Genomic DNA, 15325 nt, shown 5'->3' on the forward strand with positions numbered 1-15325 from the left:
TGGAGCCAGATACTAGGGTTTGAATAAAATTCTTTGACTAGGGGCACAATGACAGGACTGCCATGTGTGTCAGTGAGAGTGTGGTCTTTGTATCGCATGTACTTGCAGCAAGGGCATACCTTTCGCCATATGTGGCACTGATACATGTATAACACAAACATGCAGTAGTGTTTTTTTTAATGGGACAAATTTAAAGTGCAGAAAAATGTTCTGCAAAAATTGTCATATTATTGAACATTTTTCTGCACTTTAAATTTCTCTCATTTAAAAAATGTCTGTATTTTTCCGTTCTGGTTATGGCACAGGGTCTACTGGCCACTGGGAGCAAAAGGCCTGCTATTTGTAAATGCAACACTTTGAAATGGGAGAACATTAAAATGAAGAGCTAACTTAATCCTTAAGGTAACTTTCCATTTTAATTTTCTCCCGTTTAAAAGCATTCAGAAACATAATTTTGTTCACAGCTCCCATACTGAGTTGACAAGGAATTTTGTTCAAGAGTTAAATACTTCAGTGCTTCAGTTGTTCACATCCATGCCGCAGCCTGGGTCATATATCGTACTAAGTACTGCTCATTATCAGGCCCTGCTATCTGCAGCCTTGTGATAATGTAAGATAAGCACAGGCTTCCCTTAACTTTAAAAGCAAAATATGAACTTGTGCTGATTTAAAAATTACCTCAAAGTCTGTGAGCTCCTCTAAATGTGTCTGTGAGCTACTGGTAGCTCGTGATTGACTGGCTGGAGACACCGGAGATAGACAGTACATCTTCCAGTGACTGGACACAGTAATATATAGAATAGAAGATCATAAGAACAAGGCTACATACAGTATGCATTGAGATTTTTTATCATTCACTTCTGGCAGAAAGGGAAAAGCTCCAGAGAGGACACCTCTTTGAGCAAAATGATTAGTTGGCACTCCTTTGCTGCACATTAATTTAAGCACAGGAGAAGGGTTTCCTTAAAACAAAATTCTCTAGGAAGGAGCAAGGTATTTCCAGATCAGGAGTCACTAACCAATAGATCGTTGGGAGCCCCAGAGTTTTGAAGGCCAGGCTTGCTCAAGGACGCAGTGGCAGCTCGCACAGGTAAAGGTGTGGGGCAGTAAGGCGGGGCGAGGCGGGGCAGGGAGGGGGTAGTGGAGTTCGACATACAACGGGAAAGATTAAAGTAAGTAAATAAATAAATAAATAAAACCACTTACCTTGCACTAGCTGTATCGCCGAGTCGGTGGTGCGGCGAGCGCAAGGTAAGTAGTTTATTTATTTATTTATTTACTTTCACCTTTTCCGTCGTATGTCAAACTCCACTAACCCCCACCCCACCCCGCCCCATCTCACCGCCCCACAGCGTTTACCTGTGCGAGACACAATTGCAGGGAAGTAAATATGGTTCAGCAGTTAGAGCTCTGTGAGGCAACTCAAGAGAGAGGCTCCATTCTTAGAGGAAATGGCTTGGGTGGTCAGAGAATTTGCCTATAATGGAGATCGAAGGAGCTGGTTCATTATAGTAGATAATAATTTGATTGTGCTTGTTTGAGTTCTATTTTAACTGTGTTTCATTTAAGAATACAAAACTCTCCCTTCGGCAGAGGGTTAGAGCTCAGTCTCTCCCACAACCCTTCTTGACAATCAGATCATTTACAAAGAATTTGAAATCCTTGTGGTGTGTAGAGAAATGTTGCTTTAATGGAAGTTTCAATGACTCTTGTGACCGTTTTTGTGGTGCTGCCGTATTCTTATTTTCAGTGGCTATATGCTGCTGCCTATGTATGCTAGGTGGCATGTATATTACATACATGCTGCTGCAAGTTATTCTGTCGTTGCTCCTGTAGGTGCAGGTCCCTCTGTAAATGAACTCAGGATCTTTGCGTTACACAAATTTGTAAATATAGCAGGATAGGCGCTTGAAAAAGCCCAAAGGTTCGAGAAATATTGGGCCGAAGATATGATATCTAAGTTGAAGTGTTACTAGAAAGAAGAAGCAAAGGTTTTTTCATTATGTTACCGATGAGTTCCAGGCCTTCCTTGGAGATTGTCGTAAATTGTATTTAGTTTGCATTAGTGTGTTTGTCTTTGAATCCCATTGGTCAATTTATATCACTTTGTTTGCCTTCTGCCAGGGTTTTCTAGATACATTCTGGTGTGTAGCCTCTTTCTCTGAATTGCTCAACTGCTTCTAGATCAACAACATTATCTTCACTACAGTTTCTTCTAATCTGCAACATTTCAGTCTTGAGTAAATTGCCGATGATATATTTTGGGTGACAACTCTGTCCCTATGGTATGCCATTGTTGAATGTTTCTATCCTGTGTAGCTTCAAGTGGAGTGGGCCGGCTTTAGTGAAGATAATTAAGTGTCTCATCTAGAGTTTGCTGTACAGGTACTCTAACAGGTAAAAGTGAATCGACCAAACCAATCAATAAATATGCAAAGCACAAACACGGGTATATCTTTTGTTGAATATACAAAACTATTTATATGTATAAATCAAGTTAAAAAGGAGTTGATACATATAAATATTTTTGTATATTCAACAAAAGATATTCCTGCGTTTGTGCTTTGTATATTCATTTATTGGTTTGATCGATTGACATTTGGGTTTGCGTTCTGAGTAGACTCACCCGCAAAGAAATTCCTAGATTCATATTTAGAGAATCATCCTGAAACAAAATCCCTTGTAGGCACTTGTACCTGTTATTGTTCGATTTGCCCAAGCCTCCAAGGGTATATTGGGTTTTTCCTGTGTTTACATTGTACAGGTACTCTGTCACCTTTAAACCAGTCTCTAAATCAGACCCTACGTCATTGCACCTGGTTTCTAGAGAGGTGGCATATGAGCATGATGTTATAGTTGTTATGGTTCATCTGATTGATATCCTGTTGCTATTTGTCAGTGCTGCCCTGCCCTAGCATTAAGACATCATTCTTGCATCTATCCAAGTATATTACATGGAGATGTATTCAGAGAAGTTGTCATCCATTGTTTTACTACTCACCCCCATAAAGAGGTAGAGACAGAGTAGTTTTGCACTTGTAAACATATTGTCTGATTGATGGTGAAGTTGTTATGGAGAATAAAGCCCACCAGTTCCAAAATCATGGTGTTTTGGGGTGTGTAATGGGCATGTAAGATGCATGTAATGAAAATGTTTAAATACCTGAAGGACATCAAAAATACTTTATTACATATAAAGAATGACTACTCGTATGGTAGCAAGGATGCTATTAAGTCGCTATTTTACCATTTTGCAGTTTAGTGAGAGTGTCCTTAATACCTTGAATGCTAGAAGACAAGTCTCTAATAAAAGGGTAGAGTTGAAGGTGTATGTGCACCTTAATTAGGGAGCAGTTGGAATAAATTCCAGAAACGAAGGGACCTCCTGGGGTGGATTGGTTAATAGTTGGGGAAACAAGTGGCAAACACCAATGGTTAGTGATTTCTTTTCACTAGTATAGCAGCGGTATTCATCTTGTGGCCCATTGACCCCCTGGGGTCCATGGAGCCTATTCGGGGGTTCACATATCCGTATAACCCCTGACCATTATTTTCTATCAATGATCATAATCATTTTGAGCTAAATAACTCTATAAAGATGGCAAATAATAATGTATTGTTTAGTGAATTAAAACCATGACAAAAATCGACAATGTACAATAATACAATTTCAGTATCAAAATGCACAAATTATACCAGTTCAATAGCTTAATTAGAGAAAGACTTAGTGTGGCACTGCTAAAGTCCATGAGCACCTTATGTTGGGCGAGTCTGAGCTCGTGGTATTTAGAGCTAGCCATATCTAAAAGCACATACTTCATTCTATATTTCGCACTAAATACGCATTTCATCTATGGTTAGTGCGCAGTGTGCAACGTTAGAAGAGTATATTCTGTGTGGAAATGTGCAATGTATGCTCTAGCCTGGTTTATCGTGGGCATAAAGTGCATTGTGCTCACAGGACCTATCACGCATGTTTGCTTCTTACACGGGAGCCTGGTACCCTTTCTTTGAGAGGCTCTTAGGTACGAAAAATGGGCTGGGTGGATTTACCCACGATTGTTGAGCCTTGAGGTTCCTGGATTGCTTGCGGTCACTAGGCACATAGAGTCCTACCCTGAAACCACAAATTTCAAAATATCTTACAGCATATACATTTCAACTAAGATTGGTGTGCAATGTGCAAAGTTAAGGGAATATGTTCAGTGGGCAAATATGCAATGTAAGCTTTGGCCTGAATTGCCAAGCGCATAATGTGCATTGTGGTCACAGGACCTATCACGCATGTTTGCTTCTTACACGGGAGCCTGGTACCCTTCCTTTGAGAGGGTATTAGGTATGAAAAATGGGCTGGGTGGATTTACCCACCATTGTTGAGCCTAGGTGTTCCTAGATTGCTTGCGGTAACTAAGCATATAGAGTCCTGCCCTGAAATCACAAACTTCAAGATATCTTACAGCATACTCATTTCAGCTAAGATCGGTGTGCAATGTGCAAAGTTAAGGGAATATGTTCAGTGTGCAAATATGCAATGTAACCTCTGGCCTGAATTGCCAAGCACATAAAGTGCATTGCGCTCACAGGAACTTTCGCACATGTTTGCCACTTAAATTAGTACACCCCTTCTTTAAGTGAGTATTAAGTATGCAAAATGGGCAGAGGTACGCTCCATTATTAAACGTGATTGTTCCTAGATTGCATGCAATTTCTAGAAACAACTCTTGGGTCTCCAACCTTTTCAGTACTTACTTCCTGTTACTTATGTTCAATGAAATGCATTAACAGCTACTAATATTATTAGTGCTGTACAATTTTATTTTATTTTATATGTATAATATTTCAACCAAGCAAAAACGTTCTAATTTAATAAGCCGGGCTGCACACAGGTGAGCTATTGAGAGGTAGCTGGAGAGCTACAGTAGCTCAAGAGCCAGTGGTTTGAGACCCCTAGCTGTGCCATGCCCTATGCGACAGATTGATGTTTAGCCAAGTAAAAATTATAAAACAGTACAGTTAAAATGCTTAATGTTCAATGTATCTTCAGATTCACAAAGGTCGAGGTTGTGAAATTAATTTATACTATTCCCTCTACCCCTGCTGAAGTTGTAACAGTTTACTGAATTGTTAAAGAAACTTTGTTGTCCTGCAAGAGAGCTGCAGCATCTGGCTATTTAGTAAAGCCATTACGGCGGGTCAACAAGTTCTTATCTGGAGTGACCGGAGAGCTGGAAGTAGAATTTGCCACCTCAATTGACTTACAGCAGGGCAAAATACACAAAAAATGTTGGACTGTCTCTTCCACGCTCCCACTGAGTTGACATAGATTGGTCGGCCAGATTTGTCTCCACGATGGAACCTGATCTTTTGAAGAAAAAGCTCCCAATCGAAGGAGAAGTAGGGAGTGCTGTATTGTTGGAGATATTATTTACGAGATACTGCTGCGGCAACCAGTCCCCATACGAAGATAAGAGCATCCGTCCGTGTTTTTTTTTTTTTGCTAGCGCTGCTGTATCCAGTAACCAGGCTTGCTGTTTAACTGCTTTAGTTGCTATTTTTTAATGCAGGGAAGCTGGTGTTCATGCCCCATACTTCGTTCAGAATGAGGGCAGTTAACACTTGCTGAAGCGCTGTTGGCCAATCATTCTTGCCTTTGGGCTGATTCTTTAGTTCGGACCAGCAGAGACCTGTAAGGGATTCTTCATGTGCCGCTCTCATCCTCCAGCATAGTTTGATTATTGCTGCTGTATAAAGATGGTTCATCCTACGAGGCTAGTAGTTTCGTCAAGTAACAATAATCCTTACTTCAAGTCTACTGTATTGCGTCCCCAGTGTATTCAAAATATGTATCAATGAAAATGAAAAAGAATAATGTGCATTTTAAAAACATTTGTAATCAGAACTTGATTGCTGCTGATTAAAATCAGTTTTGAATTGCTAGTGATTATCTAGACATCTAGGGCCATATTATCAAGAACCGGCGTTAACATTATCGCCTATTTAGCATCAGGAAACTGCCGCTAAAGCGGCGATAATGGGCTTGATAATATGCCCTTGTGATTTCCAATAGAAGCCCATGTTCTGGTGTGAACATAAGCTTCTATTGGAATTCTCAAGGGCGTATTATCAAGCCCATTATCGCCCCTTTAGCGGCAGTTTCCTGTCGCTAAAGCGGCAATAATTTTAACGCCGTTCTTAATAATATGCCCCATAGTGTTCTAAGCGGTCAGAGATCTATGCTTGTATACACAAGTAAGCTGCAGAAAAAGCCCTTCCAGGCTGCATGTACTCCCATCCACTGCTTTATATGGGCAGGCATTTACAGACTCCAAACACCTACACATCATGTATCGGAAAGAAAGCAAGCCTGCACTTTTCAGCAGAGCTTAAATACTTCCACAGGAAAAGAACCACTTCCCAGTAGGCAGCACAAACTTTATTCTAATAAGCACCTGCTCGTGTTGCTTTTATGCAATCACTGTCTTTATCACCTTTTGACACAAAGACCATGCGTGGTCTCCAGCTTGGTCCATACCAAGCTCAATTGGTGCCCTGTATCTATCTATTCATGGCCAGTGTCAACCCAGTTACTACTTCTGTTTCACCACTTCTGCGGCGAGATCTGATGCCACATGATTACCTATTGATTTGTGAAGACAACCTGCTTCTTATACGGTGTGTAGTCACTCTCAGATTGCAGTTGGAGAGGAAGGGAGATGTGCTGAGTTCATACAGTGAATACTTGTGTATTTTTTTGTGTATTAGTGTTGAGGTACAATTCGTAGGAATTGCTTGGTATCCTTGGCTTCCAGTTGTGATTCACTAGGGTTTGCAAAAGTGAAAAGGTTAAGAACAACAGGCCTACAGCAAAGGTGCCAACCAGATATTCAAAAACCTTCCTGTCCACCACACATAGGAAGGCAAGGTGCAGCATTCTGTCACAGCACCCCAAAAAAACTTCTCATCACAGATAAAAAGCTTTTCCAATTTTTATGTAAATAAGCATAATTCAAAGATATTTTGTGGCACATGTGTTACAAATCAGTCACCTTTAACGCACCTTTTATACTGTGCACTCAAAGTTAGAAAGAGAAGAAACATTTGCTTACCAATCAATGTATTCAACAACCTATGAAAGGCTACAAAGCAAAAAACCCAACTCATTAAATTATACACATTCACTCAAGTGGGTTTAAACCACTCCATTCAATGCATATCATTGGGAAAACAACATATTCCTACATGAATATTATAAATGCCATGATTTTAAGACTAGTCTCTAAGAGGAACAGATTGACAACCTGAACACAATAAAAACATGGTGCCAACACTATTTCATACCTAGGATTTACAATAGCTTTCTAGTTTAAGAAGTTGTTCATAACTAATGAAAACAGGGCAGAACTCATTCCAGAACCCTTTCATAACATACAGAGAATCTAACTCATCTAGGGCCTTCTCACATCATGTCCCATGTAGAGCCTCTTCCAAACCCTTTTCACATAACACAGAGTACGATCCCATATGCTGAAGTGTAGTATTTTATCTAAATTGCTTTTTGGAGACCTGTGATTGCTCTATGTACTGGCTTCTACTGCTTGGTAAATAGACAAGGAGGTAGGGCAGCTCTTCGCAAAGGCTAAAGAGATTAACAGATAATGTAGAAAGAGTTTTCTTCAACTCACTTGACAGGGCATCAGTTCCACGTCCAGCCAATGGCAGCTAACATAATTCCTGGAAACAGATGAGAAGTACTACTCACCCAGGAACTCCTTCCCTCAGATTAATGAATACCTTAAGCAAAGTCATGCTCTCAGTCCATAACAAAGGACATTCTGATCAGTGATTGCCTATACAGTCAGCACGAGTCCTTGCCAGTGGCTGGGCAGTAAAAGCAAGAACTTTTGAGAGGTTTAAGTCTCTTCTGACTTCAAGGTTCTGCGGAGGAAATGGAAGTACACAGTACACTACCAAAATATTGAATCCTCAATATCATTCTACAAAAATATATTAACTAGAATATCAACTACCAGAATATCATGGAGGTAATACTATTCCTAACTCAGCCTATAAGTACCCACCTTAACAATATTTTGTTGTTGATTTTCTTCCTATAATATTATTTGTCAGCATATCAACCACAAAAACACGACCAAACAGCCGTCACACACTCACACACCCATTCTGCTATGAAGAAGTTCCAGGGTAGCAGAAGCTTGTGATCCTCGTTGCTTACTCTTAGTATGTCTTGTGCGAGAGGGTTTTAAGGTGGTCTTCATCGACCCAGGCAGCTAAATGTGAGCTACTTGTAAGGTCTAAGTTGGTTGGGTACCTACGCTGGCCACACACTAGTCCATAAAGGTAGCCTCAAAGCACTTCTCCTTGGACAAAATATTCATATAGTGTTTGCAAAAAAAGGAAACACAAGCAGTACGCATGATTTTGATTCCTTTACCTCAAAATCGCATAGAAGAGCTTGAAAGGCACTTGGACTTTCAATTGTTGGGGGGCCAAAGTTGAGGTTTGCTGTTCCAGTGATGGAGAACAGCAGCTGCAAAATCCGAAGGTTCAGTAGTCTTGATTTCTTCTTTAACAGGAAGGACAAGACCTAAAATGGAAAGAATGTCAGATACTGTCTTAGGCACTATCTATAGGAACTCAGCAGCTAGCAATCTTGATTGAAAGGCTATCGCTATTGCATCTGTAGCTTAAAACACTGAACCACCACCACCACCACCAGTGAATAAGTAGTAATTGTTGTTGAACCATTGTCTCTATAACTGTGCCTACATACCCTCACTATACCACTGGTGTTAGTAACCTTAATGCCAAGTGTATCCCTATCACTTGTGCACCTATTGACAAATCTTCACTTATGACCATCGACTCTGTGTCCATAGACTGAAATCTATGCTGTAGCATTATCATCCTTGCATCTGTAGGGTGAAATACTAACTATCACAATTGGGTTTGCTATATGTTACCTGTTTAAATGTAGACTCTCTAGACAAAACAGATCACTGTCTTATCCATGGAAGACGGTAGCCTTGTAGTACATCAGCTGAGTGGTGCCTCACCATGGTCCTATATTCCTCAGAGTAGGAACCCAATCCAATAGTCTGTTTAACAGCACAGGGTCTTATACATTGTCATTCACACCACGGATCCGCAAACTATTTTGTCACCACAGGAAGATAGCAACAACAAAGTTTGTAGTGTGACAGTGCATGATTGCAGTTTGCAACTCACACAGAGTACTTGCTATGCCTGATACTGAAATATATTGAGGGAGTAAACCGTTCACCGAACTCTAAGTCACGCGCTAAGAGATTTCTCACATAAGCAACACTGCGTTCACACAACTTCTTCTATTAATACACTAATGCCGTAAAGCTTCAGCTTTCTACATCTCACTCCTTTTGTTTGACTACACACCAAGACATCGCTAAAAAAACACAATAAACGCTCAAGGCTGGTTATTGCACACAATATCAAGATATTATATACGGCACACCTTCACTCTTTTATCCAAGCACCCCTACAGGATAGCATGCTGCTTATCTGTAAATTCACTTTGGGGCCTTCTGAGGGCTGTGCAGTGCTATGTAAATGTAATTGCAGTGCAATACAAATGTCAAGAGCAAGGTCATAATACAGGCAGAAGAGGCAATGTAGTGATACAAAAGATAGGGGTATTGTAAAATGAGCAGAGACAGAAAAAATACAGACTTACCTGATACCCAGCCATTTGATTCATCAGCTGCCTACTCATGGCACTGCTACTCAGAACAGACAGAAGAACCTTGACTGCCGCATACAGAGCATGGTCATCACTTGTCATAGCAACAAGACCCAGCAGCACGGCGGGACCGCCAATGTAATTCAAGGTGTTGGCAGCAGGTTCTGAATGGAAAACACGTAACCCTATAAGAGAAGGATTTGAGGTGAACAGTTGGCAGGGTTTCAGATTCAGAATGAATGAGGCAAGGAGTGATTAGAGAGCGTGAGTTTGCAAAGGGGTTGATGCAGAGGCTTGAAGAGTGGTGATTGTTTTGTGCTGTTAGGAGGACAACCAATGGAAAGCAAATGTAAGAGATTGTGAATGATACAGGAATGTAGATCATCCCTTATTTTTGGTGCCTATGAAATTAGGCCACCAAGGTTGATTAGAAACAAACCAGTGAAGGGACAAGCAATGCTTACCTCCTCGTTACAAATCTAATCAGTTCTTCCTCAAAGTAAGATGTTCCGCAGCAACTCAAGTATAATAGTCTGATTATCTTATGGCTGAAGAGGCTGAATGCTGACCCAGAGTGCTTAGACAACTATAGACCAGTCTCTTGACTCCTTTGAATAGCAAACTCCTCAAATCATCAGCAAACCTTCGGCATCAAGAACAGAACCACTTATATAATGTCGTCTAAACAGAGTTCTATACAAAACAAGACACCAAGTTCAAACTAGTGTAAATCAGAGAAGAAAAGCTCTTTTCACTGGTTTATGACAAGCCTTGCACTTCACCGTACTCAGAGTCTGACAGGTGGACCATAACTTGCTTCTCAACTGGCTCTTGTCAGTTGGTGATATTGGTGGAATAGCCCTCCAATGTACCACCTTCTTTCTGTACAACACAGCTCACCTCCTTTTAACATTAGTTTGTTAAGTCCTGTCATGGTAATTTATTGCAGTGTGCACTTACAGTATAAATAAGTCTTGTGGCTCTGAGATGATTTTCATTAATGTAAGAAGAGAGGAGATAAACTTTTAAGGAAAGCTGAATTACGACTGCCAGAGAAGATGAGTTTTAAGTGAACATAATTATTTAATTGTTTTGAAGGTAAATGAAGGGTATTCCACAGTGCTGCTGCTAATTTATGATGTAGTATTACATTGTTGACAGTATTAAAGGCTGGCACTGGGCATTAGAAAATATGGGATCCATCTTTTGCCATCAGGCGACGATCCTCCATAAATGATTGTTGACGGGAAGAGACTGAAATTCAGCATGATTTTCAATATAGGTCTGACTCTGAAATTGAGTTCTTGCTATTTGTTCCAGGAGCGTGACCAAATAATGCAGATTCTAAATAAGCATAAATAGGCATAAATAAGCATACAGTTGACCAGTCTCCTGGCTCATCGTATAGCTTTGTCATAAGAGTAATACAAAAGCTTGCTCCAGATGAGGGGAGGCCGCAGATGACTATAAAAAATGGGTGTCTGCTGAAGTTAGAAGAGGTGTGCATACAGAAAGAAGCTAACCTTTCTTGAAGATCTTCACCACACTTCTACTAAGGGAGATTCCAAGGTTATACAATTATTAACTGCCTTAATCATACAGTGGAAATTATAGATTGGCAGTCACATTGGAGGGTGAAAGGTCAACCATGTTAAGTCTGTTACATTTCAGGTTAAGTTCATTTGGATTGTTACCCACTTTTAGGTTGATGTTCTCAGTGATTAGATTGCACACATTTGAGAGGATGGATTGGATAATTTATTGGCATTAGAACTTCAAAGTTTATTAATAGCTTCCCAGGCCTTCTCCTGGGGGCAAATTTCAAAGACTGTTAGTTATCATAAAAGACCCTTGGCTTCATAATGATAGCAGACGTATGGTGTTTACAGTACTGAGAAAGGGGCTTTTCTTTAGGGGGCGGAGGGTACATATTCTTGCCTCTTTTCCCACTTGACATTTCTTCGTTTTGTTTGAAATAGTCATAATTTCTGTAAATCGCCCTTGTGCAGGCTTTATGGATTAATATTCTAATTGGACTCTGGCATCTGAATATCAAGTCCAAGGGCAATCCAATCGAACAGATCTGTAACCTAATTACAAAATCTTTTAAGGAACATGATACAATGTAGTCTTGGAGTAACTCCATGTTGAGAGTTTTTGTATGTACATTTTGTTATTCCTCTTTCGATTTCAGATGGGAGATTTTGATTGAGAAAAAGGTACAGGATGAACGGAGAAGATTATTGGGTAATTGTGATGTGAAGAGTATATTGAGGTGTACATGTGGTACCCATGGAGATGCCCTATCTGTTCAAAACATCAGGCATCTCTTGCAGAGTTCAACAAGGTGTGGTACTCTCATTAGCCCTTTTCAAACACTACATAAACCCTCTCTTGAACATGCACTTTAGAACCTTGCATTCCACATATACATCAATAATTATTTGTCTACAATGACTGTGTAACTGCCATTCAAGGGCGGATGCATCAGAAAATGCTTTACAGATGGAGGTTCTGTTGAGACCGGTAAAGTTCTCCAACCTGCTATTCAATTGGCCTCCACCTTGGGTGCACAATGGCTCCTTGTCAAATTGTTTCCCAGCGTGGAATCGTCAAAAATGTTAACCTGGCCTTGAGCTCAACATTGCCATTAATAATAGGCTCTACCATCTGGTATACTACCTTCAGAACCTTCCAGACCTTCTAAAAAGTGAAATACATTCAGAAATCAGCAAACAAATTATTCCAGCAAACAAATTCAACAATTTAAACAGCTGGACCCTGAAGTCATTGCTGTTTACATCTGCATAAGAACCCTATATGTTTTGAATAGATGTAGATGTAGTTAGTACCAGTTAAAATAAAAAATATTCAGGGTTTCGTCTTCCATTATGAAACTATATCCTTGAAATAGGGAACTAAAGAGCACTAGCCACCAGTACCAAATAACCCCAAACTCAATTTCTGTGTGGCATGCACAGCATATTTTCTCAGGTCTCTCTACCGTGGACAATGCCCATCTCACAGATGTTAGTTGGACCTGTTACAAATATACACATTTGTGTCAAGGACATCAGATGATCTTGGTTTAGCATTCGGACATAACAAATCCTCCAGTACTGATGTCTAGAAATGATTTTCCGATACTTATTGATGGACCATTTGAATATTGTACTTTTAATGGCAAAATTAGATTTTTGGTGGATATTTCTTTTATGTTCCGAATATCTTCCGATCACACATTCTTACATGTCTTTTGGGGAGGAACCCTAAAAGTTCAAGGATCATCTATCTGGAATTCTCTACCTCTGACTTAATTCCAGGACGTAAGCCTGACGTTTTTGAGGAAAGGACCAAAGAAACATGTTCCAATGTTACCTATTCACGTTCATGCCTACTCACCACTTCATGTGATATGCTATGGTGGCAGAATATTGTCCTCCTGATTAATTAGCTACCAATCCCTAACACTCATTCACATTTGCAAATCACTTCCTTGCTGAATAATCTAATAAAGAGAGAGCACTATGTGTGAGGGAAAATTTAACATACCATCAAAAATCTACAAAACAGGCCTACAGGGAAGTATTTCAATTACTGAGGGCCTAGTATAAAGGATTTGAAATTCAAAATATTTCTGTAAATATTTAAATAACCACAGGCTATGTCACTGTTCTTATATGGGCTCCTACTTCAAGTACTGCACAATACACAATGTTCACATTCTCCAAGACTCTAATACATGGATATTCTGGGTAAAGATTACAAATATAGTTCTTGTTCTTAAGACTTTTCTTCTGAGTATCACATTTCTCTGAGCTTAATGCCTAATCCAAAAATGCCACCAACATCAGCCTTCAGATGTTAATGTGCCACTAGAAATTTAGGAACCTTAGTTGTATAAAAAAAGGAAAAGAAAAAAAAAGAAAGGAAATAGATGATCTCAATGTTAAAGCTCAAGATTATACGACAAAGGTTATATTTGCGCCTTAGTCGCCGAATAATATTTTTTCCTCAAATCTGTGTGGAAATCTACAGTTTACCAATAAAGATGGTGCCCATCTCTTAAGGATAGAAGTAATTATTTCTTCTGTCTGTTCATTTTCACATATGATTAAATGCCACATATAATACCCCCATACATCAGGGCAATTACAGGATATAACTAGTTCGGATGTTCCTGTTATTGACTATGTTCTGGTAATGTGATAAATAATGTCCCTGAAAGGATGGGAGGTGAATCCAGCGGCAGCAGAGGCTATCATCTTTTAGCCATTGTCTTAGGCCTGCAAAAAGAACAATTGATGAACAGAATGCAGAACAATGTCATACATTCACCCCAGGACAGAGATCTGGGCCTAAATCCGTCGTTTTTGTGCTCACCATGCCATTCCAGTTTGAACCCAGCCATATGCAAATCAGTCTTGACCCTGTGCCCAATGGGAACAGTCCAGCCCGAACTGCCAAGCCAGGTCCTCCCTGGACTGGAAACAAGCATCCTAGGACCGGTTTTGGAGTTTCACCCCTCTTCAGCCAGGAAAGTTTGACTCCAGTGGCATGGAGAGTACGGGATGCACGTCTGGGCATACCCGTCCCACTTGGGGGGGACAAATGCAAATTGATGGACAGAATGCAGAACAATGTCATACATTCACCCCAGTACAGATATCTGGGCCTAAATCCATCGTTTTTTTTCTCACCATGCCATTCCAGTTTGAACCCAGCCATATGCAAATCAGTTTTGACCCTGTGTTTGCGTAGCACTTTTCACCCTAAGTGGGATGGGTATGCCCAGACGTGGGTCCCTTGCTCACTGTGCCACTGGATTCAAGCTAGCATGACTGATGAAGGGTAATACCCAGAAACAGGTCCCAGGATGCTTGTTTCCGGTCCAGGGAGGACCTGGCTTGGCAGTTCAGTCTGGACTGTTCCCATGAGGCACAGGGTCAAGACTGATTTGCATATGGGTGGGTTTAAACTGGGGTGGCATGGTGAGCAAAAGAACTATGGATTTAACCCAGATCTCTTGACCGGGGGTGAATGTATGATTTATTCAGCATTCCGTTCATCATTTGTTTGCGTAAGCATTGTCTTAGGCCTGTCAGCCTTAGGGCAGTCTTCCCCCAAACATTTTGCCTTACTCCTCCATATGTTACTGATTTTGTTTTTGTTGGCCGTAGGACTTTGTGCACTTTGTCACTGCTAACAAGTGCTAAAGTTTGTATGCTCACTCCTTAAAACATGGTAACATTGGCTTATCACCAATTGGCATATTTAATTTACTTATAAGTCCCTAGTAAAGTGGTACTACCAGTATCCAGTGCGTGTAAATCACATGTTAATACTGGGCCTGCAGCACTTGTTGGGCCACCCACTTAAGTAGCCTTGCAACCTGTCTCAGGCTGTGCTTTGCAGGTAACCTGTGTGTGCAGTTTTGAACTGTCATGCTGACTGGGAAAATTAAACTTTTGCCAGGCACAAACCTTTCTTTTTAATACAAATAAACCACCCCTAGGGTAGGCCCTAAACATCCCTTAGGGCAGGGTGCAATGCATTTATAAAGTAGACCATATAATTTTAGGTTTTACC

The 15325-nt window shown here is 40.4% G+C and overlaps 1 protein-coding gene across 2 annotated transcripts in view; it reads right to left on the minus strand.

The window, feature by feature from the left end:
• Positions 1 to 15325, minus strand: part of WDFY4 (WDFY family member 4) — an 821140-nt gene that overhangs the window by 416595 nt on the left and 389220 nt on the right. For both annotated transcript variants that reach the window (XM_085608765.1, XM_085608766.1), the window contains 2 exons: positions 9731 to 9921; positions 8453 to 8605 (listed from right to left, as the gene is read on the minus strand). In XM_085608765.1, the coding sequence (XP_085464891.1) occupies positions 8453 to 8605; positions 9731 to 9921 (344 nt within the window). The remainder of the gene's footprint in view (positions 1 to 8452; positions 8606 to 9730; positions 9922 to 15325) is intronic.

This window comes from Triturus cristatus, chromosome 1_2 (genome assembly GCF_964204655.1).
Source record: "Triturus cristatus chromosome 1_2, aTriCri1.1, whole genome shotgun sequence".
In the NCBI taxonomy this organism is placed as follows: Eukaryota; Metazoa; Chordata; class Amphibia; order Caudata; family Salamandridae; genus Triturus; species Triturus cristatus.